This window comes from Petaurus breviceps, unplaced genomic scaffold, assembly GCF_028583685.1.
Source record: "Petaurus breviceps papuanus isolate PSGF00001 unplaced genomic scaffold, PetGlider_PUasm1.0 90895, whole genome shotgun sequence".
NCBI lineage: Eukaryota > Metazoa > Chordata > Mammalia > Diprotodontia > Petauridae > Petaurus > Petaurus breviceps.
Window position 1 is genome coordinate 36,698,729 of NW_027187372.1, and position 27,862 is coordinate 36,726,590.

General features: G+C 37.1%; 1 protein-coding gene across 1 annotated transcript; it reads left to right on the top strand.

The window, feature by feature from the left end:
• The first annotated feature begins 13,763 nt into the window (after positions 1–13,763).
• Positions 13,764–27,824, top strand: HSD11B1 (hydroxysteroid 11-beta dehydrogenase 1). The gene is given in 10 exon segments (XM_069074777.1): positions 13,764–14,087; positions 14,706–14,769; positions 14,772–14,816; positions 14,933–14,979; positions 14,981–15,048; positions 15,050–15,105; positions 20,795–20,829; positions 20,831–20,942; positions 21,079–21,228; positions 27,718–27,824. Coding segments are annotated over 10 exon segments (867 nt in total). The 5' UTR covers positions 13,764–13,904.
• The last annotated feature ends 38 nt before the right edge of the window (positions 27,825–27,862 follow it).

Sequence of the window (27,862 nt, forward strand, 5' to 3'; positions counted from 1 at the left end):
ATACAAGCTCTTTGTGTGTTTTCATATATTAATCCTCAGACACTTTATTCATTTTGTAGTTATCTGGAATGAGATTTCACTTTCGATTGTTGCCTCTTAGCTTTTATTATTATACAGAAATGCAGTTGATTTTTTAGGATTTATTTTGTAGCCTGCAACTTCACCATACTTATCTCAATTATTATCTTTGCTGAATCTCTAGAATTTTATGAGTAAACCATCATATCACCAGCAAATAGGGATAGTTTTATCCCCTTTACATATTTTTATCCTTTTAATTTCTTTCTCTTGCCCTGTTACTATTGCTAGCATTTCCAGAATTAAATCAAATGGTGATGACAAAAGTAGTTATCTTTATTCCTGGATTTACCAGAATGTATTCTAGTATATTCTCATTGTATATGATGTTTGTGTTTGATTTTAGATGTGTTCTGTGATATAAAAAGTCCCCTCTATGCCCATATTTGCAGGGTGTTCTTTTTTTTTTTTTAACCATAAATGAGGGTTGTACTTTGTCAAAGGCTTCTTCTGAATATATTAAAATAATCATGTAGTTTGGATGTTTTTGTCTTTAATATGAATAATTATGCTGATTGCTTCCTTAATGTAGAGCTACCCTGTCATAATGAATGATTTCTTTGATAAATCACAATAGTTTATTTGATAAGGTCTTATTTAAAATTTTTCATCAATATTCATTAATTATATTGGTCAACAATTCTCCTTCTGTGTTTTTTTTTTTAATTTCCATGATTAAGGTATTAGGAGTATATTTGCCTCATAAAAGGAATTTGGTAAGGTGTTTTCTTTTGCAATTTTTGAGAATAATCTATGAATAGCAATTGTTCTTTAAAAGTTTGATAGAATTCTCATATGAATCCATTAGGACCAGGAGTGTTTTTATTTGGCAATTCCTTTGCAACATGCTCTATTTCTTTTTCTGAATTTGGTTAAGATCTTAATTTAGTCTTCTGATAGTTTGGGTTTTTTATATTTTTAAAAGTACTCTTCTCTTTTGTATTCTCAGTTTTGACCAAAAGATGGATAGAAGAAGAGAGAGAGAGAGAGAGAGAGAGAGAGAGAGAGAGAGATAATTGTTCAGTTTTTCCAATTGTGTCTGACTCTTCATGACTCTATTTGAGGTTTTCTTGGCAAAGACACTAGAGTGCTTTGCCATTTCCTTCTCCAACAAATTTTACAGATGAGGAAATTAAAGCAGTGTTAAGTGACTTGCCCAGGGTTACAAAGCTAGGAAATATCTGATGACAGATTTGAACTCAGGTCTTCCTGACTCCAGACCTGGCTCACTATCCACTATGCACCTCACTGCCATAAACACACACACACAGACACGTTATATTTTTTTATTATAATTACATATAATAAGTTCTTATAATTCTTTTTTATTTCTCCTGGTTTTGTTTTGATTTGACTTTGCTCATTTGCTATTTTGTTGATTTGATTTTCTGTCCTCTAATCAGATAGGTTAAAGGTTAGTTTTATTTATCATTTCTAGAAGGGTTTTTTTTTGTTTCTAATTTATCTATCCTCTAATTTTGAATACCTTCCTTTTATGTTTATTTAGAATTGGTTTATTTTTTTTGTTTTCTAATTTTTAAATACACATTCAGGTCATTAATTCCTCTCATTTTCTATTTTATTAATGTATTTTTGTTGTTGTGTTATATTTTGTGAAGGGTGTATTTACTACTTTTGCCTTCTTACATTTGTTACATGCCATTTTTAAAAAATTGCATATGTTGTTGAAAGATATACATGTGTTCTTTTGCAATCCCATTCAGAAGATAACACAAGTCTTTTGCCTTTATCTTCTTTAGCAATTTGTCCAGTTTTATATTTTCCCTTTTGTTTTATTTTCTGTTAGACTTATCCAAAACCAGGAAAAGTACCATGAAATCTCCCATCACTATTGTTTTACTGTCTTTGTCTTTCTGTAGTGTAGTTAATGTTTCCTTTATGAATTTAGGTGCTACAGCATTTGGAGCACACAGGCTGAAATGTTGATAATGGTTTATTGTTATGGTTCCTTTCAGTATAATGTATTTTGGGGGGTTACCTCTGTTTTATGTTTTGAATTATTTTTCTTCACCTGAAAGCATCATTGAAATTACTGCTTTTTTGAAAAAAAAAATTCACTTGACACATAGTAATTTTTACTAGTCCATTTTTATTCTGTTCATGTCTATTTTTTTTTGTTCTATTTCACATAAGCAACAGTTGTCTGATTTTGCTTTCTTATCCAATCTGCCTTTTTTTATTGGATTCTTTAATCCATTCACCTTAAAATTTTTGTGAGTTAGATCTATATTTTTCTTCATTTGTCAGTGATATTTCCCAACTTGGGATTTTTTCCCCTCTTCCTCTATAAACAGAGTACTATGTCCCTTCAGTTATTTCAGCTTAACATATTTTAAAGAATCCTGCTCTCTTCTCTTCACTCTCAAGTCACTCTTCCATTTGTTACCCCTTTCCCTGACTTTGGAGATTTACTTATTAGTTCCTGTTTCTTTCTTGATTTTATCTAGTTATTTAATTCTTCCAGTCTTATTTTCCTCTCAATTAAGAAGCCAAGTGAAATCCTTCTTTGTCTCCTTTCCTTCAAATTGTTTTATTGTGTTTGTTAGCTTTTTTTAATTTCATTTTCTACTTTTTCTAAAAAGGATTTCTTCCCTTCTTTCTCTTCACTATTTATCTCCCTTTCTATTTATTCTAAACTTTTATTCTTTGATGCATAGCTCTTATATTTCTTTATTCTTTCTTTAATCTCTGTTCCTTGTGGACTTAAAACTTCTAAGGTCTCAATTTTGGGTTCCTTCTTCTAAACATTTTCCATATCATTGTCTTGTAGATCTTGCACCCTGGATCCCTTTTTTTTTCTTTTGTGCCTCACCCTCACCAAGCCCTACAAGAGATAGAATAATTATTGCCCCAAGGTAGGATTTTCCTGTGTTCCTAAATGTACCTCTCTGTCCCTTTGGCTAATTTTTTTTCCTCATTAGAAATTTCCCTGGGTCCATGGCTTTCTACTTTTCTGGGTATTACTTGTCTCCAAGAGTTCTGATACCTCTTTTCATGAGGCAGGATGAGTGGCTTCTCTAAGTACCAAGTCCCCACAGGTATGCCAATGGCAGAGATGTAGGTGTTATGACAGTACAATGGCAAAGATATTTGGGGGATAGGGTGTCTTTTGATGCTACCAAATTGCACTGTGTAGGTATCCTTCTACTGAAGTTTTTTTTTTTTAATGCCTAGACCTAGAGTAGAAAAATAAAACCACTGCCAACATAGAACTGGAAATTGAGGGGATGCCCATCAATTGGGGAATGGTTGAACAAGTTATGGTATATGAATGCATGGAATACTGTTTTTCCAAAAGAAATGATGAGCAGGTGGACTTCAGGAAAACCTGGAAAGACTTACATGAATTGATACTGAGTGAAGTGAGCAGACTAACAGCAATATTGTACAATGTCTGACTTGGACAGACTTAACTGTTCTCAGAAATACAATGATCAAAGACAATTCCAAAAGACTCATGATGGAAAATGCTCTCCACATCCAGAGAAAGAACTGTGGAATCTAAACGCAGATCAAAGTGGACTATTTACTCTTTTTTTGTTTTTTCTTTCTTTTGGTTTTTCCTTTTTGTTCTGATTCTTTTTTCACAACATGACTAATGTGGAAATAAGTTTAATATGGTTATACATGTATAGCCTATATCAGACTGCTTGCTGTCTTGGGGAAGAGATGGGAGAGGAAATTTAGATCTCAAAATCTTACAAAAATGAATATTGAAAACTAAAAATTAATTTTTAAAAAACCATTGCCAGCAGAAGAATTCTACCACACCATTCTTGAAAGTCCACCAGGAAGTATGGGTTATAGAGGGCTGAACATACTTTTAAAAAGAAAGTATCATAAACAGAGAAACCCTTATTAATATGCACCTACATATAGATTTTACTATAATATTACATATCTAAACAATTAGGAAATGTGAGTAATTAAGGATGGAAGGAGAGTTAGGGCCAATTGGTAAACTCAACTTCCTATAGTTTATTTGCCCTTTCTTGAACTCTCCCTCTGCTCCCTCTGTTGACAAGAGCCTTTTAAAACCCTTAGTAGTAAGACCTAGAAACCAAAAAAAGTAAATAATGAATGTCATTATCTAGGGACATTTCCACCACTAAACCTCCATGAACCCATTGGGTAGAAAATGGAGAGTAATCTGAAGTCTTTGGGACAGTAAGGCTGAAAGAATAGGAATATGTGTTCCTATATAAGAGCAAATAGAATTGTAGAAGTGTGTATGGACACAGGTGCTCAGGTCTAGAGAGAAAAGGATTCCCCTAAGAGGGGGTACAGACTGATGGAAAGGCACACAGAAGGTCCTATCGGGGATTGAAAGGGAAGATGTTATGGAGGGGAAAGGGTTGACAGTTACCAGATTACATGTGAAGCAGAGAGTGTAGAAAGTGTTGGACTTTGTATCTGCAGAGATCTGGGTTCAAATTCTCCTCATATTGGCATCTTATGAAAAGGTCGGCCCTGGAATAAACATTGGAAAATGGCTTGGAGCAATTTGGCATGCTGGGCAACATTCTGAGAGTAGACAAGGTCACCATAAAGACATGCCACCACATACCATTCCCTAGGCCCCATCCAGAAGATCTCTGAACACCTAATTTATGAAACTTCGAGCAACTATGGGGGTGATAAACAAACATAACCCAGTCTTTATATGGAACAGACTGGTCTGGAAGGTTTTATTTTATATTCCCTTTTTCTCTATGTCTAGAAAGGCTAATATGCCCTTCCTGTGATCTTCCAGCACATCTGTCGGGCAGGTCACTCCACTAAACTTCCTGGGTATGTTATCCCTTTCAAACTCAGTCCTCTGGGTATCTTCCACTGAGTCAGAGTTGTTCTGCCATTGCTAATAGGAGAGAGATCTCCTTCTCCCATGCACTGTGGAAGAAAAACAAACCATAGAAAGCAGAGATTACCAGCATTACCAAACTCTGACCCCAACTCTCCTTTCTTCCTTAATTACTCAAATGTTCTAATGGTTTAGATATGAAATATTACAGTATATACTAATATGTTGTGGATATTAATTAATAGTTCTCTATGATACTTTCTTTTAAAAGTATGTTCGGCTCTTCATAACCCATGCTTCCTAGTGAAATTTCAAGAATGGTATGGTTAGAATTATTCTGTTGGCAGTGGTTTTATTCCTCTACTCAAGGCCTAATCTTATTCTTTTTTATTTTTAATTGCAGTAGGAGGCTGCCTACACAGTGCAATTTGGTGCCATTTTTTTTTCTCAAAAGCTGTAATCTTCCTTCTTAGGTGGCTCTCTTGTTGACTGAAGAGATTAACTGAAAAATTCTTTTTATTTTTTTTAATTAAAACTTTATTTTCTCTCCCTCCCACATGCCCCCTCCAGTTGAAAAACATGAGACAAAACAAAACCCTTCTAACAAATATTCATAGTTAAACACAAATTCCCACATTGGCAAAATCTAGAAATGTTGGCCTCATACTACATATTTAGTCCCTTACCTCCCTGTCAGGAGTCCATCAGTTCATCAGGTCCAGAAAAACTACTGAAACAGTGATCTTGGAAAATTTGTGGAATTCTTTTTTTTTTTTTTAAGCAATCGGGGTTAAGTAACTTGCTCGAGGTTACATGGCCAGTTATTTCTGGGTGTGGTGCTGAGTATCTGAGCCCGGGATTCGATCTCCAGGTCGTCCCAACACTGGAGCCGGTACTCTTACGCGCTGAGCCACCTGGCCACCCCTAAGCAATTGGGGTTAAGTAACTTGCTCAAGGTTACACGGCCAGGTGTTTCTGGTTGGGTGCTAAGTGTCTGAGCCCGGGATTCGATCTCCAGGTCTTCTCAACACTGGAGCCGGTGCTCTTACTTGCTGTGCTACCTGGCCGCCCCAAATTTGTGGAATTTTTGGAAGTGCTAGAGGGCAAAAGTTATATAGGGCCACCGCCACAAGCTCAGGTGCTTTACATTTAACTTCTCCCCCAGGGTTCTCTAGTTTTCTTAAGACAGCTTGGGGATATCTAGTATCTCTGGGATTGGCTCAAGCTCCCACCACCAATGGGGTCCTCCCAGTTTGGGAGGTTCCCCAGTACTCTAGTTCCATTTAACCACTGAACAGTCCTATTTACCCCACCCACCAGGTTTGGGGGTTGGGGAGGGGAGGGAATAATTCCAGATTATATGACCTCAGTCTCTAGAAAGTGGAAAGAGATTAGGTTCACAATTTCATTCAGTTCTCATATGGCATAGTCCCATCAAGTTCCAAGGCCAAACCAAACCTCCCTGGCTTGCCTCCTGATTTCTCAGGACTTCTTTGCTGGGCTGGCAGCAATATTCAGCCTGGGTCACCATGGTTCAAGTCCAGGTTTGTATCTGCAGAGATCTGGGTTCAAATTCTTCTCATACTGGCATCTCATGAAAAGGTCTGTACTGGCATGAACACTGGCAGGTGGTTTGGAATAATCTGGCATGTTGGGGAATATTCTGAGAGTAGACATGGTCACCATCAAAACATGCCACTACATACCATTCCCTGGCCCCCATCCAGCAGATCTCTAAACAACTAACTAATGAAACTTTGAACAATCGTAGGGGTGATAGTACAGCACCTAGAACTGAACAGAAGAGGCAAAATAGACCAAACCTCAAGCCCAATGCTCAGGGTCACAAGGCTTAAAAGGGAGAGGGATAGGAAGTAGCCCTACCCAGCTTAGTTCATGGTACCTGTATTATGGGGTGGAGATGGGAGTGGGGGACCTTTACCCCTGCTGGATTCAACAGGAAAAAAAAAAGAAATTTTCTCTGTCTGGGAGTTTTAAGCTTATTCCAGTGACAACCACTACTGAATCCACTCAGAAAGACAAAATTAGGCTTCATATATATATTCATTTCTCTCAAAGCTTGTGAAACATTCATATAGAGATATGTATGGGAGTTTATCATAAACAATGAACCCAAGGATGGTTAGACAAAGGGGATTTTATATCTTTAGAGCAATTCCCTCTCATCCCTCCCTCCCTTCCTGGCTCAGGAAGCTTATGTCAGCCAAAACTATAAGTCTCCACATGTGTTAACCATAATATGAGAAAGGAATTTCTTAAGTGAATAGATTGTAAATACAGTAAGATAGGAGAATGTCAAACTGTCAACTGAAATTATAGATCCAGGATATCTGTGTTTCTTCTACCATTAACATGATATTATATAATATAATATAACATGTGTCTATAGAACAAGATAAGAAAAGTTCCATTATTCAAGATAGTGTTTGGGTCAAGGAACCTTGAACCTAGTAGTCATAAACAGAAGAATGCTCCTGGTCAGCTTCATCTGGCCTTGTAGTTGCTGACAGAGGAAGGAACATTTTGAGTTCACTCAGAGAGCAAAGCAAAGTATGTCTGTTATGCCAGAATACACAAAGCGTTACGGTAGATTATGCTCAGAGTGGGCCAAAATGTCTCTCCTGATCGGCCAATCCAGGTTTTGGGGGTTCAAAATGATTTGGGGAGAGGTCCACATCAGCTGTGCACTCAATGGCAAGGGGCTATCCCCACCCATGTGGTAGGGGAACACAAGATGTTGTCTTCCAGAAGCAAATGCCTGCAATTTCCCACATAGGCGCCTCCATCGTGGGTAATTTTCATCTACACAACAATTATTCATTATACTTGTCTTCATTTTCTTTTTTAAATGGGAGAAATATTGATTCTTCAAAACTATAGGCTGATGAGCTTGACTGATTCTCGGTGGTAATGCCAAATTAATTTTTAAATGAATGATTTGTACACTTAAAAACACTTAAAAGGAGAAATCGTGATCATTGTCAAATAGTAGGGGTTTTGTTATTCAATTGGGTCTAACATTTACTAAGTTCCTATTTTGTGCAAAGCACTTGCTAGGCAATGGATGAAATACAAGATTTAGAGAAGAACCTATCTTTGCCCTCATGGAATTTATAGCCTAATAAGGTAGCTAGGTGGCACTGAACTCAGAATAATGAAGACCTGCATTTTCACCTACTAGCTGTGTAACCCTGGATAAGTCACTTAACCTGTATCAATCTTACTTTCTACATCTACACAATGAGGATAATTATAGCGCCTACTTCACTGGGGTGTTTGTGAGGACCAAATCAGATGATATATTTTTACAAATCTTCAATCTTATTCTCATTGATCAACTTTGATTCTAGGGGACCAGGGATAAAGACTACTCCCCACCTCCTGAGAAAGAGAAGATGAACTAATGCAGAATGAAACACATTTTTTTGATAAGGTCAATATAGGGATTTGTTTGGCTTGACTATGTTTTATTTGTTACAAGAGTTTTGTTTTTTCTTTCTTTTCCCAATGGTGAGGGTGTAGAGAGGGAAAAAAATAATGTTTAGCAATTGAAAATGATAAAATTTAAATTTAAAAGCTCTACTGGAACTTTCCTGCTACCTTGAAAAAAAAAACTACTGCTCTTTCAAGGCATGTTGCCAATAATTATCTGAGCAAACCAAGTAACTCGTGCCATGGTTTGTACAATTTGTTGATTATCTACCTCACTTCTCTCTTGGGAACATGCTTTCATAGGATACACAAGATTATAGCTTTAGAGCTAGCAGCAAATTTGGAAGCCATCTAGTCCAGCACCCTCATTTTACAGATGAGAAACTGAGGAAGAGAGAAGTTAAACAATTTGCCCAGGGTCATTTATAGCCAGTAAATCTTAGGTGGGATGTGACCGCAGGTCTTCTTGATTCTAAGTTCAATATTCTATCCATTATGCCATGTTGCTTCTTTGTCTATGGTAATACCAGTACCTGCTCATGATCAACTATGCCAGTTTAGGTGCCACTACCAACCCTCCTAGGCACAAGTGAGACCTAATCCCAGATCAAGGACTGCATTAGTAAACACCCAAGACTTCTACAAATTCTCCCTCCTACCCCAAAGGAAGGGGGAAAACATTTATTGAGCATTTACTACATGTTAGGTACCATACTGAGTGCTTTACAAATGCATCATTTTAAGCCTTCAACAAGCCTGGAAGGTAGGTCCTATTTTTATCCACAGTTGAAGAAACTGAGTCAGACAGAGATTAATGACTTTCACAGGGTCACACAGGTAGTGCCTGAGGCTAGTTTTGAACTCCTGTCTTTCTTGACTTCAATTCTAACACTCTATCCATTGTGCCACTTGGCTGAACCAAGTAGAAATCTCTTTTTATCTTTTCCCTTTCTGGCTCCCAGGAATGAGAGCTACACCATAACGGTGGACACGACAAAAATGGAACTTGTTCTTCTTGGGACCACAGTTCCCACAGCTGTGAAGACCACCTCACTCTTCATTTGTGAAATCTTATATATTCAGGGGCTACCTTAACCACATCATTTTGAATTCAAGTCACTATTTTGTCTACCATTTGAGGGGCCCTGTGATCACCGTTGTGGAAGTCAAAGAATATCTCCCAGTACATACCATTCCCAATCCAAAGGGCAAAGTGAATGGCCTAATTGATCTCCAAATCAATTCTTTGAGTATTACATCTTCCAACAAGATCTATTCATTCATTCATTCATTCATTCATTCATTCATTCATTCAACATGAGTTTATTAAATGCCTGCTATGTATAAGGCACTCAGCACAATAGAACAACTAACTTCCATTTTAATGAGGATCAAGAGAGATGGCCTCAGTGAGAGAAGAGACAGGCCTCTTTCCAATCTTCAGCCATGATAGAACTTAGGTCCTACTAGCTTTAGGTAGGCCCAAGAAAACCAGCAAGATAAATGATATTCCCCCTTCACTCTCATGATTCTTTCACTGGTTCTGTTCACCAGCCTCAGTCTTCTTCCTCAAAGGACTATATTTGTCCTCACTTGTCCTTCAAATCTCTAGGCCAGGGTGAAAGCCCCTATAAACCCCCTGGTGCAGTATAAAACATAATGAATTTATAATCAGAGGATCTAGGTTAAAATCCCAGCTCTGCCATCTATTACCTATGTGACATTAAGAATAAGTCTCTTACATGGAAAAAAAAGCTCTAAATCACTATTTTTTAACATATATTTTATTTTCCCCAATTACATGTTAAAACAATTTTTTTAACATTTGGGTGTTTTTTTTTTAAGTTTTGAGTTCCAAATTCTATCCTGTAATGTAATGCCAAGGAAAGGCAACTTCCCAAGGTTCAAAATACCATCATAGGTGCTCTCCATTTTATTCAGTGACAAACCAAGAACAGAGAAGATCAAAACATGGCATCATTCAAAATACAGCATTTACTAAGCTTAAATAATCTCCAAGTACTATCCCACCCCAGGACCTTCCAATCATTCAATCAATTACAAAGTCCCTCTTCTAAATACTACTCCACCCCTAGGCTGTACCTTCATTTAGTCCACCACAAAGCCCCTCTTCTCAAATGGAGATTAGTTTCCAAACATAAGTAAAGTACATTCATTTGTTCAACCATAGAACACAAAAAGGTCAAAAGTTCCCCACTCCTGGATCACAATTGAATCTACCCCAGAGTTACATCAAGTTTAAGCTCAGCACTTAATACCCAAATGGAGGTCTTTTCTTCATCTTGACAGGAGGCAAGTTCTCAGCAATCTTAGTTCCTGGGGAGACAAGGCTTAGCAAGGCCACAAGATACATTGCCAGTCCCTTCATTAATTCATCCTATGTCTGTAGAACAGTCCTAGAACCCCTGAAAACATTAGCAAAACCCTCTCCCAGGATTTCTGTAAACATACAACAAGAAAATCCTTCTTCAGGGCTTCTGAACCAACAGAAAGGTTTCCAGACCCCTGCAACAACAGCACTGTCCTTCACCAGTGGACAGTATTCACTCTCAGGAGCTCTTAGCCAACAGCCAGGTTCCAGGACTTCTTCAACAAAATGACTGTCTTTCACCAGTGGGCAAATCTGGCAAAACAACATCAAAACAGACAGACAAAGTACCAGCAAAACAGCCATGTCTCCTCAGTCCTTGGCAGCTCCGGGGGCAGGTCTCAAAAGTCCAGGGCAATTCAAAGTGGCCCCCAGCAATCCTCTCAGTCTCTCTCTCTGCCTCCACGAGGTGCTGCTTCCAAAAAGTTCTTCTGCCTCTCTCTCGTCTCTCCAAATCTACGTCACCAGCTCCTCCCAGTTCAGGACTTTCTTTTCACATCAACAAGTCCATCCCACAGGTGGGATTAACAAGCTCTGGGTTTTAACACAATCAATTTGAAAACCAAGCCAATACAGGGGAATCTTTATATTACATTACTATCACATATCCCTCCCTCCCATTTCCTCTCCCTGAGATGGCAAGCAATCAAATACAGATTATACATGTGTAATAATGTAAAACATTTCCATATTAGTCATTTTGTACAAGAAGATTCAAATTAAGGAAAAGGAATGAAAGAAAGAAGGTGAAAAATAGCATGCCTCAGTCGTTATTCAGACAATATCAGTTTTTTCTCTGGAGTCAGATAGTAGGCTACATCATTAGTCCTTTAGGATTGTTTTGGATCATTGTATTGCTGAAAATGGCTAAGTAATTCACAGTTCTTCATTGTACAATATTACTGTTACTGTGTACAATGTTCTCCTGGTTTTGTTCACTTCACTTTGCATTAGTTCATGTAAGTCTTTCCAGGATTTTCTAAAATCATGCTGGTTGCCATTTCTTATAGAACAATAGCATTCCATCACAATCATATACTACAGCTTATTTAGCCATTCCCCAGTTATGGGTATCCCTTTGATTTCCAATTATTAGACACCAGAAAAAGAGCTGCTATAAAAATGTACAAATAGATCCTACCCTCGACCTTTTTATGTCTTTGGGGTATAGACCTAGAAGTGGTATTGTTGGATCAAAGGGTATGCACAGTTTTATAGCCCTTTGGTTACAATTTCAAATTGCTCTCCAGAATGTTTGGATAAATTCACTACTCCACCAACAGTGAGTGCATTAGTGTCATAGTTTTCCTACATTCTCCCCAACATTTATCATTTTTCCTTTTTGTCATATTAGTCAATCTGGTAGGTGTGAGGTGGTACCTCAGAGTTGTTTTATAATTTGCATTTTTCTAATCAATAGTAATTTAGAGCATTTTTTTTCATATGCCTATCAATAGTTTTGATTTCTTCATCTAAAAACTGCCTATTCATGTCCTTTCATCTTTCGTTAATTGGGGAATGACTTGTACTTTTATAAATTTGATTCAGTTCTCTATATATTTGAGAAATGATGCCTTAATCAGAGATAATTGTTGCAAAATTTTTTCACTACTATTCTGCTTTTCTTTTAATTTTGGTTGCATTGGTTTTGTTTGTGCAAAAACTTTATAATTTTATGTAATCAAAATTATCTATTTTACATTTTGTAATGTTCTCTATATTTTCTTTGATCCTAAATTCTTCCCTTATTCATAGATCTGACAATGAAACTATTCCATGCTCTCCTAATTTGTTTATGGTATCACCCTTTATGTATAAATCATGTATCCATTCTGATCTTATCTTGATATACAGTGTGAGATATTGGTTATACCTCTACCTAGTTTCTGCCATACTGTTTTCCAGTTTTCCCAGCAATTTTGGTCAAATAATGAGTTTTTGTTCCAAAAGTTTGTATCTTTGGATTGATCATATACTAGATTATAATGGTCATTTACTATAATGTAATGTGCACCTGCTCTATTCCACTTATCAACCACTTTTTTGTCTTAGCCAGTAACAGACTGTTTTGATAATTACTGCTTTATAATATAGTTTGAGATCCGGTAGGGCTAGACCACCGTCCTTCACATTTTTTTCACTGATTCCCTTGATATCCTTAAACTTTTGTTCTTCCAGATGAATTTTGCTATCATTTTTTCTAGCTCTGTAAAATATGTTTTGGTAGTCTGATCAGTATGGCACTGATTCATTAGATTAATTTAGGTAGAATTGTCAGTTTTATTATATTGACCCATGAGCAATTAATAGTTTTCCAGTTGTTTAGATCTGACTTTATTTTTCTGAAAAGTGTTTTATAATTGTGTTCCTATAGCTCCTGGCTTTGTCTTAACAGGTAGACTCCCAAGTATTTTATATTGTTTGCAGTTATTTTAAATGGAATTTCTCTTTCTATCTCTTGCTGTTGGATTTTTTTTGATAATATATAGAAATGCTGATGATTTATGTGGGTTTATTTTGCATCCTGCAACTTTGCTAAAGTTGTTAATTATTTCCACTACTTATTTTAGCTGATTCTATTGATATCATCTTATGATTTCTATTGTTTTTCTTATTGATATGGTCAATTTCTGATAGTTTTCCTAATACTGAGCCAGTCCTACATTCCTGATATAAATCCCACCTGGTGATAGTGTATGCTCCTTCTGATAAAGTGATATAATCTCAGCGCTAGAATTTTACTAAAAAAAAGATTTTTGTATCAATATTCATTAGGGAAATTGGTCTATAATTTTCTTTCTCTGTTTTGGCTCTGTTTTATTTATTAGTTCAATGGTTTTCTTACTTTTAATTTTATTAATATTTCTTTTGATTTTCAAGATTTCCAATTTGGTGTTTAATTGGGGATTTTTAATTTGTTCTTTTTCTAGTTTTTTTTTTTAATTTTTTTAGTTACATACATTTAGGAACATGGTGAGAAATATGACCTGGGAATATATGGCTATGTGTGTATGGATCTGGATCTTCAGAAAACCTTTAATGGAGATATTTACTCACAATTTAGAATTTGCTGAAATAAACTAAATTGAGTCTAGCCCTGGGGTTATAAACCCTGAAATATAACCAATAAAACATCTGACTCTGGTTTCTAAGATAAGATATATGAGATTATTTCTGCCAGTAATGTTCCTTATTTCCATCTTGGACTTTCAGGAGATGCTCTAAGGAAAAAGGGTGACTGTCACTGGTGTCAGCAGAGGCATTGGAGAACAAATAGCCCATCACCTGGCATGAATAGGAGCCTACTTAGTGGTGACAGCACGAAATGAAGCAAAGCTGAAGAAGGTAAGAAGCATCAGAAAACTTCTACACTCAAAGACATGCATGGTCATTCACCTCACATACCTATATATTCAGAAAATAACATGTCTACAATATATATGTTCTATACTAAACCCTAAAACACATTAAATAGTGAATTATGTCCATGTACAATTATCTATTCAGAATTAATTTACCAACAAAAATATATATTCACAACCTCCTTACAACCCTGATTGGATGATAAACTCTTAAAAGGCAAGACTTTGTCCTAACTCTCCTCTGTAACTAACTCATTCTTCTGTAACTAACTCATTCTTCTAAAATGGCACTATGTACCCTATAGTGAAATTTCAATGAAGATCTAAGGAATTGATCATTAATAAATCAATTAGTATGCATTTATTATGCATCTATTATATGCCAGGTACTGGGAATACTACGTTAAAAAACAAAACAGCCCCTGTCCTGAAGGAGCTTACACTCTAATGCAACATCTAGAAAAAGTAAATATAAGTAATTTCAGAGGCTTGGTCTTAGGCACTAGCCATTGGGAAAATGAGGGAGGTGGTACATGAGTTGGGCTAGGAAGGAAGCTAAAGATCCAAAGAAGTAGAATTTATGACAATCTGCCATTATTAGGTCATCTCTGAATGTTTGAAACTAGGAGCAGCCTCAGCACACTCCATCCCTGGAACCATGAGGGATTAGTTTTGGCAGAGCAAGTAGTCACAAAGGCATGAAAACTGATGAGTAAAATTGAACTCTGCTCTTCTTCTGGGGAAACTCCCTAGATCTATACAGGGGATGATTAAAAAGTCAAGGAAGGGCTCTGAACTTAAATGGTTCCTCTTGCCTGACCCTTACAGGGGAACTGGACATGCTCAAATTCAACCACATAACATCTGTAAGTTTGAGGTTTTTTTAATGGTGATGTTGCCAGCATATGCACATCAATGGATGTCAATTTCTTTGGCTATATAACCTGCCCTACCTATGCTGAAAGACAGTAGAAGCATTGTGGTGGTCTCCTCAATAGCAGGTGAGTGAGGAATGAAAGAGAGGAAAGATAAGAAAAGAGCCTACTTAATTTTGATTGTACTAGGAACTACTTCCCTGAAGTCAGTGTAATAGAACCTGTGGGGAGAGGGAAAGAATCAATTCATCTATGTTTATATTTAACCAGGATTGATTAACAAAGAAGTGATATGACAATATGGCCTGGGTGTTTGAACTCTGTAAGGGGAATGGATAAAGAGAAAGAGGAAGCTATCAAGAGAAAGTATTGAATCAAAATTTTTATTTGGTGAAGGCTGATGATCTGTAAGGAGCAGCCATAAAGAAAGTTTGCAAAGGAGAATAGATGGGAAGCAGCTCAGAGATGACCAGAGGTCAAGTGCCCAGGAAACAATGAGACTAGTTCAGGAAGATATAGGTGAGTGACAGACCTGAGAGTTAAGTCCTTTCTGGATGTATGAGGACTGTTTGAGGTTTATTCTTCTCTGGCAATAATTTTAAGTAAGGCTTAGAAATGCTAGAAAGGCTTAGAATTTTACTTCCTTAAATAACTGGGATTGTGGAGAGGGAAAAACTTCACCTGGACTTGGGTATCAAAAATAGAAAAGAAGGAGGGAAAACCTCACTAGGCAGTGAACTAAAGAGTAGCTAGATGGAAGTGTCTGATTGAAGTATGTGTGGTGCTGAGTCCAGCAGTATGAATTGATCAGGAAGTCAAGTCAACAAATCAACAAGTATTAAGTGCCTGCTGGGTGTCAGGCCTTGTGCTAAACACTGAGGATACAAAAAAAGGGAGGGGGAAAAAAAAACAGCCAGCCTCTATTCTCAAGGAGCTCACAGTCTAGTAAGGAAGATAACAAGCTTACAACTACATGCAAATATAACTGGAGATATCAACTGAGGGAAGGCTTTAAAGGAGAATGGGGGGGGGGGGGGAAAGTTATCACTATTCAGCATTCCATTCATTCAGTAAACATTTATTAAGCACCTACTATATGCCTGGCATGCTAAGTGCTAAGGATACAAAAGGAGTTAAAAGATAGCTCCTAACCTTAAGGAGCTGACAATCTAATCAGGTAGACATCAAGTAAATAGATATGCATAAACAAGCTCTATACAAGAGAAAAAGGAAATAATTAAAAGAGGGAAGATATTAGAATTAAGAGGGAATGAGAAAGGCTTCCTGTAAAAAAAAAAAATAGGATGTTTAGTTGGGACTTAAAGGAAGTAAGGGAAGTCAAGAATTCATCAAAGATTTAAGAATGTACGAGGGGATTCAAAGGCAAAAAAGGAAGGGCTCCCATCTACAGATGATAGATAGATGGATAGATACATAGATAGATTCTTCGGCCTGCCCTCCCCGCCACTACTCACCCCAGAGTTAGTTCTCACTCCCTTAGAAATTACTTTGTATTATAGACAAACTCTGGTGTTGAGGAATGGGGAAAAATCAGGAAAAACCTCTTGGAAGAGGAGTTGAAATTGGAGCTGAGATTCGAGGGGGAATAAAGATTCCAAAAGGCAAAGGAGAGAAGATAGAACATTCCTCGAATGGGGAGTCAGAGCCTATGCCATGGCATGAAGGCCGGAAATGGAATATCATCAATGGAGAACATAGAGGTCATGAGAGAAAGCAGTGCCTCACATTCATGATTTATATACAAATTTATTCCTCACTAAAGCCTTTTCCAGACATCATATCATTCAATCCTCAAAAGATACCTTCAGGAAGTTATTATTTTACACAAGAGACAACCAAATCAGTAACTTGTCTGAGATTATATAGCTAATTAAGTGGTCTAAGTATAACTCAAATTCTACTTTTCAGAATTTCTTTTCCATTTTCTATTCCTATCTTTTTTTTTTTACTTATAATGTCCCATTTTTCTTCCCTGGGGGTTATTTCTTCTTCTAAATTGAAGACTCCAAACTGAGAAATGGTGGGTGGTGAGCAAGAGAACTGGTCTTGGAGTAAGAAAGACCTAGGCTCAGGTTCTCATCTTACTCCTTAAGAATATGAATTTCTGAATAGATACTATTGACATCAGCAGAGAGAATTTCTTCAATGGAAGTTCCCTAGACCAACAAAATCAGCATTTGAAACCAAAAATAGATTCTCAACTACTCTCTTGGGGGACCTTTAAAGTTTCAGGTTTGTTATGGCAAGAGTGTGTGGTTGTGTGTGTGTACATGCAGTTTCTCTTTTCTACTGATAAAAAAAATTGTTATATATCTGGAGGGACTAGAAAGAAGAGATGATGATATTTTCCAGGCAGAAAAGGGGGTTGATCGTAGCTGAGGCAAAATGGTGGAATGGTAGGAACTAGTGAGCCAAGTTCCATTTCACAAGTATCCTTTATACCAGGACTTCGTAAACTTTTTCCACTCATGACCCCCTTTTGCCTGAGAAATTTTTACATAACCCTTGGTATATAAGTACATAAAACAGGTATACAAATCAAACCTTTACTGCTAATAAATCATAAAGAAATTTATTTTAAAACAATTCTTTAGTATACATATAATTTTACCATTTATTAAAACTTGCATACTAATGAAATGGATGTGTTTATTTTTACATAAAGAATTAAATTTTGGTGGAATATTTGATACTGCAGGACACAGAGCATCTGCTACATTTTTCAGAGTTGATCGATATTTTGATTTTATAATTGTCAATGCCAAGAATGCCGCTTCGCAAAATACATAATACAAAAGGGCAGAAGTAGGTTTAGGGTCATTTCAAAAATTGCTAGAAATTCTGTCCTAATTCAAGCCTAAATACAATTAAGAATTTTATATGCACAGTAAAAACACTTCAATTCACAATATGCAATAATCTCATATCTGAGCCCAGGTGTTTCTGGAAGTGTTTTTTGGCATTGCTTAGTGTGATGGCATAGGCAGTGCAAAGTGCGCATGTTGTGTGTTCAGAACCAAGGCTGCAGTGAAGTTCCATGATGCAACATGGTCAAGCTCTGCCAGAAACACCTCAGATTCATTATGCATTTGATTTTGCATTAATTTTTTATTGTTGCATGTTCAGAAACCTTTTACTGCTGCCAAATTTTTCATGACCCCCCACATCCAGTTATGCAACCCCATATGGGGTGGCAACCTACGGTTTAAGAAGAGATGCTTATACTAACCTAGAAAACGCACCAGACTGAATCATGAAGGAGAAACAGAGAAAATGTCACTATGCATTACTTGTCCGGCCCAACTTGGCGTGGGGAAACCGGGATGTCTGTGGACACTGGAAACAAGGCCTGGTCAAGAGCACAGAAATAGTGGAACTCTGTTGCCCAGGGAGAGGCTGAAGGGTAACTGCTACAGGGATGGGTACAAACTGGCAATTTTGTTGCCTACTACCCAGTTATAGTCACAGACTCAGCTTGTGTACAAATTGGCATTCCTAGGGAAAGAGATGTTAAGCAGTGTCCTGAGAAAGGAGGAAGTTGAGTTTGGGGGAAGAGGAATTTGAGGGAAGGATACTCCCTACTCAGACCTAGAATCAGGAAGTTCAAATTCAGCCTTGGACACTTATTAGCTGTGTAATCCTGGGCAAGTCACTTAACCCTGTTTGCTTATTTCCTTATCTGTAAACTGAGAAGGAAATGGCAAACCACTCCAGTATATTCACCAAGAAAACCCTAAATGGGATCATAAAGAGTCAGACAGGACTGAAACAATTCAACAACAAAGATTTCAGGGAGTGCTTAATCCAAGCAAAACAAACCCTAAGGATGCACAAAAATACTTAAAGCTCTTTGAGGTGGCAAAGAATGGGAATCTGAAAAGGTGCCCATAAACTAGTGAAACAAAGTATGGCAAACAAATGCAATTGAAAATTACTGTGCTGATCTTTTATAAGCATAATGACCAACCACAATTCCAGATGATTGGTAACGAAATATGCTATACACATCGTGAGTGCAAAATGAGACAATATTTTTGGACACAGGCAAAGTGAATATTTGATTTGACTGACTATACGTGTTAGTAACCTGAAAGTTTGGTTAAAGGAGACAAACAGGCTAATTGATATACATTTTTTATCATTTATTCCCTTTAAGCTAGCAGATTCATGATCATGGATGGAGCCAGAAGGAAACTTCTGACTGCTGGAACAAAAGAATGAGAAAGCTTAAATACATTTTAGAGTCATCCCAATTCAGTGTGGCTGTCACTCAAATTTATGATCTCCATAAATGTTTAATTATTGTATGAGAAATGAATTTTCTTAACTGAATAGATGGTAAATACGATAAAAAAGAGAGTTGACAAAGTGTCAATTGAAATTATGACTCAGGATATCTGTGTTTTCTTTACCATTAACATTCCATAACATAGTATATGTCCAAAAAATATTAAGATAAGAAAAAGTCCCATTACTCAAGTTAGTGCCTCAAGTTAAGGGTCTTATCCTTAATGGCCATAAAGTCAGCCCCATTTGGCTTTGTTGGCATAGGAAGAGGTACTCTCTGAGTTTACTCAGAGAACAAAGAAGCCCTTAGGTTCAGGCTCTTCTTCTGGTTGATTAGTTCAGGCTTTGGAACTGATTGAGGGCCATTAAGTTGATATTAAATTATTATCAATGTATATAATGGGTTTTCTTTTTCTTATGTTCTACCTTTGAGGAAGAGGGGGAAGGTGAGAAGACAGATTTTGGATGATTAAAACAAATAAATTTTTTTTTTTAGAGAAAGAAATAAGGGTGGATAAAAACAAACAAAATCAGTCCTACACATTTGTCATTCCTCAAATCCACATCTCATTCTCTCCAACTACACAGCCATGTTATCTGATTGGGCAAATTGAATCATTCAGCCAATAGGAATTAGAATGCAAATTTCCTCTCTCTTTGGTCATTGTATGGACCTGTTTCACAGTTTCTTAATTTCTTAATAATAAATATTTTCACTCTTCAGACCTGGAAACTGAGTAGAATAAAACAAAAAAAAAATACATATATAAAAAGGAAGAGTGCCATCTGTCATAATAGGTGCTTAATAAATGCGAATTTACTGGCTGACTGAATTAGTCTGGATGTTAAATGAAGATCACTTAAACCAGGGGTGCGGAATTTGCAACCTAGAGGCCACATGCAGTCCTCTAGGTCCTTAAGTGTGGCCCTTTGACTGAATCCAAACTTCACAGAACAAATTTGTTCTGTTTGGATTCAGTCAAAGGACCGTGCTTGAGGACCTAGAGGATGGCCTTGAGGCCACAGGTTCCCCACCCCTGAACTATAATTCTAGTTAATTTGATTTGACCCTGCTTCCAGATCTGGCTGAATCTTTGACCCACTCTAAAACTTCTTTCTATATTTAAAGGGATCAGACTTGTTCTGCTTGCCCTGAGATGGCAAAACTAAAAGTAATGGATGGGCATTATATAGAGGCTGGATTATTAAGGGGAAACTGCAGAATGACCAGAGTTGTTCAAAAGTAGAATGGACTGGGGGAATATAACAGGCTCCTTCTCCCTAGAGATCTTCAAGCAGAAGGGAGGAAGACAGGTCAGTGATATTAAAGAGAGATTTCTTGGTCATGTATCACCCGGGCTCAATGGCCTTTGATATCCCTTCCAACTCTGAGATCTGCAATTGAGCTTTCCCAAAATGACACAACTGGTTGAGAAGATACAAGAAATCAGCTTTTTCAGGGCTAAGAGATATAGTCCCCAGTCATCAACTTCTGCTTGTTGTCTAGGGAAAATAACTGCGCCACTTGTTGCTGACTACTCAAACTAAACTCAAGTTTGCTCTAGATGGATTCTATTCTTCACTGCAAACAGAATTACAAATGATGCATGTCAACATATCCATCACCCTCTGCAACCTCGGCTTAATAAACACAGGTGAGACCAGCACTGCTGGTAAAATAGACAATAGGGAAACACCAGAAACATTAAAGCTTTTGTTATAGACCTTATATTATGCACGATGCACCCCTGATTTTGGGAGCCCAACTTTTTCGTGTCTCTCCCTCTTTAGATTCAGCTGTAAAATCTATTTCTGGGATTGTGAATGATATAAATCCAGCTCCAAAGGAAAAATATGCATTGAAGATCATTAAATGGGGAGTTTTGCGTCAGAAAGAAATAGCTTACCCATTCATTACGCATCTCTCGATGTGGAATCCAAGTCGGATAATACGGGAATATTTTGTATTATCATATTACAACATAGATAAAATTAAGAGAAATCCCTTAGCACTGGGAGCTTGGATAGGAGCTTGGGCAATACTATAATATAATTTCAATGCTCTTTTTAGAAGCAAAATCTCCAACAATATAGAAAGACAAATTCTAGACCTTTCTCAGTGCCTTAGAGATATGAGACTAAGGGCATTGTCCATTGTTAAATATCTAATGGTGTGGTATAGCAGACAGAAAGATAGCCTCAGAGGCAGGAAGCCCTCAGGTCAAATTCTAACAAATACTAGCTATGTGGCTCTTGGCAAATCACCTAGATTTTCAGTACCCCTGGCACCTCTCCAATACTAAAAATTTCACAATAGCTAGTGAAGGGAGTACCTTGTATGAGAGTCCTCCACGCTGATGAAATGACAAATCAAGACCAAAAACAAAAAAACCACAAACAACACCTAAACCCTCTAATAATGTCTCACAAAACAGAATTTCTGAGGTTACTAGCTCCCTTTTTCTTCAGATTTCATCAAAGTTCAATCTAAGAGCTTAGAAGTAAATCATCAGGGTAGAAGGGGAAGGGGAGGGAATAAACAAAGATTTTGTCAATAAACAAAAACTTTCTGAAAACTGTGTGTTTCTTCTATGTATCCTGGAGTCCCTTCAAATGTAAGCTCCTGAAAGCTCCATGGTGCAAGGCGCAAACATTTGGGTCAGGATTTATTTAAAACCACTAATGTTTCTCTCTCTCTCTCTCTCTCTCCACTTTTTGGAGGGGAGAAGGTATGACAATTGGGGTTAAGCGACTTGCTCAAGGTCACACACTTTTTGTGTTACAGTGTCTTGAGGCCAGATTTGAACTCAGGTCCTCCCGACTCCAGGGCTGGTGCTCTATTCTCTGGGTCACCTAGCCACCCCATGATGTTTCTCTTTTATCAGAAAAAAACCAACCCAGTAATTAAAAAAAAAAAAGCATTTAAACAGTATCACAAAAGAAATAATAAAGAAAATCCCCCCAATATTCATTGGAGCACACTCAACTGCAGATTCCCACACCAGCAACTGAAGAGGGGAAAATGCATGGAGAACATACATGGTGAGGGAACATATCATTATGGTTCTCTCCCATCTGAAACCCCCTTTTGCCTCCAAAGTTGCCACTTGCTTCATATAGTCATAGCTGCTAATGTCATCTGCTAGTCTGGATGTAATCTGCTGGGCTACTTTATCTACCAAGCAGTAAATTGTTGTTTGTCTATTTGTTTTTCTATTGAGCTTCAAGGCACATATGTCATTTGTTGGGCTATTTTCTCTCTTTTGCTAATATCTGCTGGTGATCTTTTGAGCTGTCATATGTTGATTTTTCCAGTGAGCTGCTGCCATCTTCTGATTATCTGTTGAATTGCAGCTACTATGCATTTCCCCCTTTTCTGTTAAAGAGCAGTTACTATTCTTTTTGTGCCCCTAGCCCATAGAGAAGGGGAAGGGAATAAGTATTTATACAGCACTTACTATGTGCCAGGCACTGTGATAAATGCTTTACAAATATTATTTCATTTGATCCTCACAACAATCCCTGGAAGTAGATGCTATTATTATCCCTATTTTGCAAGTGAGGAAACCTGGCGGTTAAGTGAATTGACCAGGGTCTAACAGCTAATATCTGAGCAGTATTTGAACTCAGGTCTTTGTGACTCCAGGACCAGCACTCCCCCATCTAGCTGCCTTTAGCCTTAAGACTATCACGACTCTTTTGTAAGTCAGACTTACAACCATATACAGCCAGCCTGCCACAATTCTTTATCAAATCTCTCTTTTGACTCCTTTGCTTCTGTCTCAGCAAAATCTCTCCTAGACCAGTGTTTAGATTGAACTGAGAAAACTCCATTCAATTACCATCATGCTACTAGCCATCAGCACTGAGCCACACAAATTACTTTGGAATTTCACTTATCAAGACTCGCAGGATAGGGATGAGCTAGAAATCTTTGCCCTATATTCCTTCCAGTATAAAATATTCTCTTTTCCCTATCCACCCCATTCTGCAGTAAGAACAGCAGTAAACCCTACAAATAAAACTAGGTACTAAAGTGTGTTTGTTAATGGATTGATTGAAGAAAGATTTATAGATGCGCTCCATCACTATTCATAAAGTGGCATACAACATAGTCCAAGACAATTTTCTGAATAAATAGAATTCAGATATCCATCTCAAACTACATATAGACATAGGTTTATATATGATTTATAAATAGACATATCCACTTTGGAACTGCTTAGCAAAAAAAGACTATATAGTACATAAAGCCATAATACACATAGCAAATGTTGCATGGATCAAATGTATAGGTTACAGGTAATTAATCATTTAATCAACAAACACTTATTAAATACCTTTTATGTGTTAGTCACTATGCTGGGTGCTAGAGATACAAAGAAAAAAAATAAAACCCTACCTACTCTCAAGAAGTTTATGTTCTACTGGGCATATGACAACGTATACACAAATAAGTATATACAAATCATCTCATTTTTGCTCATTTCAGCCCAAAATCTCCAGCCTAGTACTTTAGTTCCCACCTATGGGCCCCTAGTATTGTGAATGGTGAGCACTTTCTATTTCTAGCCCAGAATCAGGCTTTTTTATTAGGCTATTTCTCAAGTCATTGTCATCCCATGCTACCAAGTACAAGGACCTTCCTCCCCACTTTTCATTTATGGCTCTGAAGAAAGTCATCAAAACAACTGCCATTCCTGGAAAGGACAAGTCAGCCAATTACCATTGTAGGCATCATTTAGCATCCCGGTGACTTCCCAAACCAAAACACAACCTCTTGGCCAACACTCTTCTATATACATTGTCTTCCCCTGTTAGAGTGAATAAATATCTTAGAGGACTGGCACTTATCTCTTTTATATTTGTATCACCAGCATTTATCATAGGGCCTGAGGGCACACAGTAAATGCTTAATAAAATTAAAAATGCTTTTTGTATTCATTCATTCTAAATAAATACAAGCTAATTCAGAGGAGAAAGATATTAGCAGTTGGGGAGATCACAAAAGATCTAGGGTAGAAAAAAAAGAATTTAAATCGAGACTTGAATGATACTGAAGATTCTAAGAAGCAAAGAAGAGAATGTATTACAGCCATGGGGGACAGTATGTGAATAAATGAATGAATGAATGGGCATTTATTAAGTACTAACTGTATGCCAAGCACTATGCTAAGTGCTAGTGACAAAACTGAAGAGCAAGACAGTCTCTATTCAAGCAGTTGGTGCTCTTATTTGGGAAAGACAATACCTTTAAAAGGGAGAAGGACAGGGAAAAGACATTTATATGGAGCCTACTATGGGCTCTGTATAAGACCTTTATAAGTTGTATTATTTCACTTGTTCCTCATAACAACCCAGGGAGGTAGCAGATAACAACCCTATTATTATCCCTATTTTACAGCGGAGGAAAGTGAGGCAAACAGCAATTAAATGGCTTGTCCAGCGTCACACAGCTAGTAAGTGTCTGAGCCTGGATGTGAATTCAGGTCTTCCTGAGCCCAGTCACAGAGCTCTATCACCTGCACCACCTAGTTGCCTCAATATTTATAAGAGAATTTATGTTCAGGATGGATGGAAAGACATGAAAGTCCTAAGGCTATATCAGGAGAGAAGATGTCAATCCCCAAGGGTCTTTAGCATTAGAAAATCATAGATTTTGAGCTGTAAGGGACATCAGAGGCCATATAATCCAGTCTTTTCATTTTACAGATAAGAAATCTGAGACCCATAGAGTTGATATGAAAAAGTTAAAAAAAAAACTAATCAATTGCAGCATTGGGATCTGAGCCTAGGTCTTCTGGTTCCAAATCTAGCAGAGATTCCACTATACCATATTACCTCTAAGATGAATGTGTAGATCATATAGCAGTGCCCAGAAACCTGGAGGATATAGCAACAGAGTAAATGATAAGGCCTTGAAGTCTTACTGGAAGAAGTAGTTGGTGATTTCCTGATCCTTCAAACAGTGTGAGTAGCAATGTCCCTTCTTCAAGATAGTGGAGACTAAATGGGACTCTCCCACCACCGTTGGCAAAGGAAAAGGGGGCCTAAGGGTCTTTGGAGTACTTTGTCATGGATTACCTTCTCTTTACCCTCCTCACTTGGTAACCTCATCATCTTCCATGGGTTTAATTATCTATATGTAGATCACCCCCGCATCTATATATCCAGCCCCATTGTCTTCCTGAGCTCCAATACCATATCATTAACTATTAGGCATTTTGAATTAAATTACTATCTTTCTCTGTGGGTGACAGGGCAATTTCCTATTGGTGCCAACCAATTCTTTATCTAAAAAGACATAAATGCAAAATCTATCACACATTTACATGTGTGATACATTTTGTGCTACTTTCTGAGAGGATTGAGGGATGCACACAGAGATTGTTTCTTTGTGGCATGTCTTCATCTGCTCCTCTTGTATAATATTTTATAATATTATAAATATATATAATATAATATATTATATAGTATATTAATATATTATATATTATATACTAATAATATATAATATTATATATAATATAATATATTATACAGTATAATATAAAATAATATTTTGTTAATTGCTTTCCTATTTGCCTTTGTTACTCGTCACTGGAATTTTTCTGCATTGCTTACATACACACACACACACGCACGCATGCATGCAAGGACACACACACTGAATACCCCAAAAGTCTGCATGAGGACTTTTAGGACACCAGTAGACTGCCAAAGAGGTCTGTGACAAAAAAGGTTAAGAATATATGATATAGATGATCCCTAAAGTTTTTTCTAGCTCTAATGTTCTACAATTCTTACATACATGGTATTAAAATCCATGAAACCTGGAGGCAGTGCTGAGGAGAGTAGGTAAGGATGGAAGGAAGGAGAAATAGGAGATATTGTGTTTCACTGCAGTATACCGGGCCAGAAGAACAAATTAGATAAGGGGTTCCTAATATAGTTAATAAACCTGGCACGAAGGCAAGATGTAATCACGATAGGAGACTTTAACTGGCCAGTCATCTTTTGGAGGTCTGCCTCTGCTAAAAATTGGGTAGCTGACAAATTCTTGCCTTACCTTAATGATAATTTCCTCTTTCAGAAGGTAAAGGAAGTAATGAGAGTAATTGCTATTCTTGTCCTAATTCAGAAAAATAGGCAAGTGGACTAGAAAATGATGGGAATCTTGGGAGCCAATGACCATGCCATCTTAGAATTTATATTAGCAGAGACTAATATATGCAGTGTCTTACATATAATAGTCACTCAGTAAATGTTTCTTGAATGTACCTTAGGCTTTAGCAAAACAGATTTCAAATACTTCAGTGTTGGTACAAGGGAAATGAAAGAAAATCTGCTGATAATTTCACAATTGATTATGATGGGGAAGAAAAGAGGGTAGTGTTTACAGAATGGAAAAGGTTTATAAGAACAGGATGAAGAAGGCTGAAGTACAATATGAGATAAGGTTTTGGGTTGTAGTAGGCATGCCCAAGAAAAGTCCCTAACATGTCCCGTGTTAGTTGGGCCTCATTAGAGAAATTTTCTGTACTGTGTTTCCCAGAAGTCTATGTCTGGCTACAGTGCTGTGATTTCACTTTAGTGGGGGGTATTCTGGGAAATAGGTGATTTAAAAAGTGGGACTTCTAGAGATAATAGGTAGCATACAAAACCAGGCCTGGGAGAAAGCCTGAGGGTTCTTTCCATAAAACTTTGAAGCCAGAGAAATTATTGGGGAGAGGGGATGGAAGGAAAGTTAGATATGATAGACCTCTGGAGAAAACTGAATGGGAATAGAAAAGAATATACCTTTTTTCTCAGATGTATATGGCACCTTCACAAAAACTGACCATGTATTAAGGCATTAAAAACCTCATAACCAAATGCAGAAAAGCAGAAATATTAAATGCACCCTTTTCAGACAATTCAATAAAAATTATATTCAATAAAGGGCCATGGAAGCATAAATCAAAAATTAATTAGAAACTAAATGATTTAATGCTAAGGAATGAATGGGTCAAAAAATTTTATAGAAATAATCAATAACTTCATTAAAGAGGATGACAATAAGACATAATGCCGAAATTTGTGGCATGCTGTCAAACCAGTATTTAAGGGAAATTTTATATCTCTAAACACATACATCAATAAAAGACAAATAGAGCAGATCAATTCATTGGAAATGCAACTAAAAAAAACTAGGAAAAGAACAAATTTTAAATACCAAAATGGAAATCCTGAAAAGTAAAAGAGAGATTAATAAAATTGAAAGATAAACAGTTTAAAATAAGGACTGAACTAAGTGCAAGAGAAGGACCTGAGGAAATGGCACCCAGCTCTGGGTATTCCATGTGCCTTTCTCCTCTGGCCACTTGGACAGGATTGAGACCTAGGCTGTTTCTAGTCTGTAGAAATCCCTTTCTCTCTCATATTTGCCAGTGTGGAAGAGGACAGAGATGCGAATGAATAGAGCCAGACCGGAGCTGCACCAAGAAAGAGGAGGAGAGCCACTAAAGATCCCGGAGTTTCTCAGTCACCTTCCTTGACTGAACTAACTACCTGTGGAAGCAATTGGGAGGAGAAA